The sequence below is a fragment of the Gavialis gangeticus genome, unplaced genomic scaffold (assembly GCF_001723915.1).
Source record: "Gavialis gangeticus isolate Ggan-Ray unplaced genomic scaffold, GavGan_comp1, whole genome shotgun sequence".
Classification (NCBI taxonomy): domain Eukaryota; kingdom Metazoa; phylum Chordata; order Crocodylia; family Gavialidae; genus Gavialis; species Gavialis gangeticus.
The window spans coordinates 1,619,474-1,624,707 of record NW_017729032.1 but is presented as its reverse complement, the minus strand read 5'-3'; the positions used below and the strand labels follow the sequence as shown (position 1 = coordinate 1,624,707).

The window sequence follows — 5,234 nt, the reverse complement described above, 5'->3', positions numbered from 1 at the left end:
CAGCCCAGGCCTCTCGCCTTGGCCCCTTACCTCCGCTCTGCTCGGCCACATCCTTCCCTGCATCCTCTTGGCCCGGTCAGCCTGCTGGGGTGGGGGGCGGGGATGTGGGGCAGGGGGTGGTGGGCTCCTGGGAGGGCTCCCCTCCCCCTGGCCCCTTGCTGCTGCCCTCCTGACCGGCCTCCTCTGCTCTGCATTCCTCGCAGGATTACGGAGCGCACCGCGCTGGAGACAGAGCCACCCTTGCTGCCATCACCGTGCCTCGACGAGCTGCTGACCATGGGGCGGCTGGAGGGGACGGCCCTGCTGCTGCTGCTGCTGCTGCTGCTGCTGCTGGGGAGCCCGCGAGCGGGGCAGGCCTCCACGGTGCTGGGCACCCTGGATCTCCAAATCGACGAGGAGCAGCCGGCGGGCACTATCATTGGGGACATCAGCGCCGGGCTGCCCCCCGGCACCACTGCCTACATGTACTTCATCTCGGCTCAGGAGGGTAGCGGCGTTGCCACCGACCTGGAGATCGACGAGAACACGGGCATCATCAAGACAGCCCGCGTCTTGGACCGGGAGACCCGGGACCGCTACAGCTTCATTGCCGTCACCCCCGAGGGCGTCACGGTGGAGGTGGGCATCCAGGTGAACGACATCAACGACCACGCGCCCGCCTTCCCGCGGCGCCGCGGCGCCCTCCAAATCCCTGAGCACACGCCCGCCGGCAGCCGCTTCCCCCTGGACCCCGCCTTCGACGCCGACAGCGGGCAGCTGAACACCCAGGGCTACGCCATCAAGGGGGGCAACGTGGGGCAGGCCTTTCGGCTGGAGACGCGTCGCGGCCCCAACGGGGTCCTGCAGCCCGAGCTCGTGGTGAGCGGGGTGCTGGACCGGGAGAACCGCTCGTCCTACGCCCTGGTGCTGGAGGCCTACGACGGTGGCTCCCCGCCCCGGAGCACCCAGATGACCCTGCAGGTATCAGTGCAGGACGTCAACGACAACGCGCCCGCCTTCAACCAGAGCCGCTACCACACCCTCATCTCCGAGAACCTGAAGCCCGGCAGCAGCATCCTGCAGGTCTTCGCCTCCGATGCAGATGAGGGCGACAATGGGGCTGTGGTGTACGAGATCAACCGGCGCCAAAGCGACCCCGACCAGTACTTCACCATCGATGCCCGCACCGGCGTCATCCGGCTCAACAAGGGGCTGGACTACGAGCTGCGCAAGGTGCACGAGCTGGTGGTGCAGGCTCGGGACCGGGCGGTGCACCCCGAGGTCACCACAGCCTTTGTCACCATCCACGTGCGCGACTACAACGACAACCAGCCCACCATGACCATCATCTTCCTGAGCGAGGATGGCTCGCCCCGCATCTCCGAGGGGGCGCAGCCTGGCCAGTACGTGGCGCGCATCTCCGTCTCGGACCCCGACTACGGCGAGTATGCCAACGTCAACGTCTCCCTGGAGGGCGGCGACGGCAAGTTCGCACTCACCACCAAGGACAACATCATCTACCTGATCTGCGTGGACCAGCTGCTGGACCGGGAGGAGCGGGACTCCTACGACCTGCGCGTGACGGCCACCGACTCGGGGACGCCACCGCTGCGGGCAGAGTCTGCCTTCGTGCTGCAGGTGACGGATGTCAACGACAACCCGCCGCTCTTCGACCAGCAGGAGTACCGGCAGAGCATCCCCGAGGTGGTGTACCCGGGCAGCTTTGTCCTGCAGGTGACCGCCCGGGACAAGGACCAGGGCCCGAACGGGGAGGTGCGCTACAGCATCCTGCAGGGCCCCGACACCCACGCCAGCTGGTTCGCCATTGACCCCGCCACGGGCATCATCACCACTGCTGCCCCCCTGGATTACGAGATGGACCCCCAGCCCCAGCTGACAGTGCTGGCCACGGACGGTGGGACGCCCGCGCTTTCTTCCACGGCCGTGGTGTTCGTGGTGTTGCAGGATGTCAACGACAACGAGCCCGTATTCAAGAGCAACTTTTATAATGTGTCCCTGAAGGAGAACACGCCTGCAGGGACCTGCTTCCTACAGGTGGGGGCTGATGGCGGGGCAGGCGCAGGGAAAAGGGAGGGGAGTGGGGTGCAGAGTGGGTGGGGGCAGCAAGGCAGGAGTTGGGGCCAGGGGTCAGTGCGGGAGGAGGAAGGGGTCAGAGCTGAGTGGGCTCTGGGGCAGGGCCTGGGGGGCAGAGTGGTGTAAACGGTCTTGAGCGCAGCGGGCATCTCTTAGCAGCTTCGCTGCCACGTCCCAGGTTTGGGCCGTGTGGAGCGGGAATAGGTGGGCACATGGTGCACGTGCTTGGACAGGCCCAGCCAGGATGGATTGGGCCCTGTTGTGCCGGGTGCTGCGCAAACCCCAGCCGGGATCAGGGCCCTGTTGTGCCGGGTGCTGCACAGACCCCGGCCAGGATTGTGCCCTGCAGGCGGGCACTGCAAACCTGCGTGATAAGCCCTGCCAGGCTGGCAGTCCCCTGGCAGCCGGGGAGTTTCAGCTGAATCCAGCACCTGGCTGCCGCGCGCCCCTCGTGCCTCCCCGGGGACAGGCTGGCAGTGCCGGAGAGGGAGGAGGCTGTGCTCCCACCTGTGCCTCAGCCACCCTCCCAATGCAGAGCAGGCATCTGTGGAACATGAGCATCCTCAAGGCGCTGACACTTTTGCTGGTCCTGGTGGTGAGAGGGCAGCTCTGGGCAGCAGTCAGCACCTTTCCTTCATCCGAAACACTGCTGGCCACTGCTGAGCTGGAAGGACCCCGGTATCCTGACCCCCAGTCCCTGGCTGTCACCACCATGCAGGACACCCTTGTACCTGTACCTGTGCTCGTAGCTAGGGCAGCATACCGGGCCACTGCCCGCAGGGATGTGTGACCATGCCGGCTATGTGGGCAGCCCATGCAGGGGTGTGTGACTGTGCCGGGCACGTGGGCAGCTTGCACTGGTGGGCACGCGGGTGGGCTGTGCTGGGGGGGTTGACCGTGGTGGGCACATGGGTGGGCTGCCTGAAAGTGTGACTATGCTGGGCTCATGGGCAGCCTGCACAGGGATGTGTGACCACGTGGGGCATGTGCACGCCCTGTGTGGGAGTGTGTGACTGTGCTGGGTATGTGGGTAGCCTGTGCTGGGGTGTGTGACCATGGTGGGCACGTGGGTGGTGTGCGCTGGGCTGCGTGACCACACTGGGGTGTGGGCGGCCTGCAGAGGTGTGTTACCGTGCTGGGCACATGGACGGCCAGCGTGGAGATGTGTGACCGTGCTGGGCATGTGGGTGGCCTGTACTGGGGTGTGACCGTGCCGGATACATGGGCGGCCTGTGCTGGGGTGCATTACCATGCCGGACACACGGGCAGCCTGTTCTGGGGTGTGTGACCATGCTGGACACCTGTCGCCCTGTAATGGATTTCCTTGGCCATTAGTGTGGGGTCATGGGATGTGGTGGGGGGGACCCCAGCTCCCATGGATGCAGGGCTCTGCGCCTGTGCAAGGCACCGTGGGGGGCTCCAGTGATGGGGGAAGTGAGCTGAACTGGGGGGAGGGCAGGCCTGTGGTGGGGCTTCAAGGGAGGGGAGCAGCTCCCTGCCCGGGGAAGCCCCTGTGCCTTCCTGCTGCTGGCAGGGAGGCCTCTGGAAATGCAGTTGTGGGGGGCTGCCTTCGGTGAGGTAGGAGGGTCTGTGTGGCAGGGCTGGGGGCCGGGGCCCACGCCGCGCAGGAGGTGTTGCTTCCCCCAGGCTGGGGGGAGGCTAGAGGCAGCCCCGGCTGCACGGCCCCATGCGGCGGGGACTTGGCTGGGCTCGGTGTTTCGCTTGGAAGCCGCCCGGCTGGGCCCAGCGCAGGTAACTCCCGCGTGGCCCCGGCACAAAGCAAACAGCTCGCACATCTGCTGCCGCTTCCTCTGCGCTGGGAAACGTGAGAGCTTGGGAGCGGAGGCTGGACCGGCCGGCCAGCTCGGCACCGCGCCCCGGCAAGGGGAGCCAGGCCTGGGGACCTGGCCGAGGTCTGCAGGGCACAAACTTGGAGCGAAGGGGTTGCGGGGCCCCCGGTCAACCTCCTGCCCATCCCCTCCAGCCCCGAGCAGGTGGGCCAGGACGGGGCTTCCCAGAGAGGCTGCCTCTGTGCGCACGCTCCCAGTGACGGAGCATCCGCCAGGTCCCCGGGTGAGTGGCTCCCACGGTTCATCCCCCTCCCTGCCCCAGGCCGCGCCTGGTTTCTAGCTGGAGCGTGTCTGGCTGTGGTTCCCAGCCCCGGGATCGTGCCCCGTGAGGCCAGGGGGCTGGTGGGTCTCTGGGGTCCCTGCCCAGGCACGCACCAGGGGTGTTGCTGCAGCCCCGGGAGCCCGCTCACGCAGCCCCGCTCTCAGTGCTCTGCGACCGTAACGCATGTGGCCCTTGCCCCGGACCACGTTTGTCCCCGTAGGCCCTGACGTGGCACTTGTTCTGTACAAAAGCAGGGCACGAGTTGACCTGCCCTGTGCCCCGGCGTTGCCCTCTCTGGGTCTTTCCCGCTCCCTACCAGGCCTCGGACCGCGGTGGGAGATGAAGAGGTCCCCACCGGGGCCCTGGGAGATGCGATCGCACCTGGTGCTGGGCTGAGGGGACCCCCAGCAGTGGGCTGTCCACGCTGCAGCCTCCGCCTGCGTAGTGGGGTGGGCCCACGGTGCCAAGCCTCGCCTGCTATCCCTGCCCCACAGGGCTCCCTGTCTAGGCCAGGCGCGGAGGGAGCACACATGGCAGGACGCCCCTGTCACATGGCCGTGCTCACGTGGCAGCACAGGCTCGTGGTGCACCCCATCCAGAGGGCAGAGGTCATGCCACGGGTAAACCCTTACAAACCTGCAGTGCTGTGTGTGCAGGTTGGTCCCAGGGCAGTGCCTGGGCAAGCCTTGTGCTGCGTGTGTTGCACTGTCGGGGGGGAGAGTTGGGGTACGCAGCCCTTGGGCCTTTGGGCATGAGGAGGGAGCCCCTGCCTCCCTCCCAGCCTGAGGCGATGCCCAGGGCAAGGACGGGCAGCAGCTGGGTGCGGGGTGTGTGGGGTTGGGTGGCGGGGACGTGGGGCGCAGGGTGGGGGAGGCGGCGACGCTGCTGCAGCCGGAGGAGTGCACTCCTTCCAAATTCCTGCGAAAGCTATTTCCTGGCGCTGCCAGCAGCCTCCTCCTGGGCTTGGCACAGCGGCCAGCGCCATGATTAATTCAAGTAGCATTTCCCCTGGAGCGGCAGCCGCGTTTCCACTGCAGCCGGGAGAGGGG

The 5,234-nt window shown here is 67.2% G+C and overlaps 1 protein-coding gene across 1 annotated transcript in view; it reads left to right on the top strand.

The window, feature by feature from the left end:
* The first annotated feature begins 159 nt into the window (after positions 1-159).
* The window catches only part of DCHS1 (dachsous cadherin-related 1), a 41,562-nt gene continuing 36,487 nt past the window's right edge, over positions 160-5,234 (top strand). Inside the window, exon 1 of the mRNA XM_019524636.1 lies at positions 160-2,034. Coding sequence (XP_019380181.1) covers positions 277-2,034 — 1,758 coding nt within the window. The 5' untranslated portion in view covers positions 160-276. The remainder of the gene's footprint in view (positions 2,035-5,234) is intronic.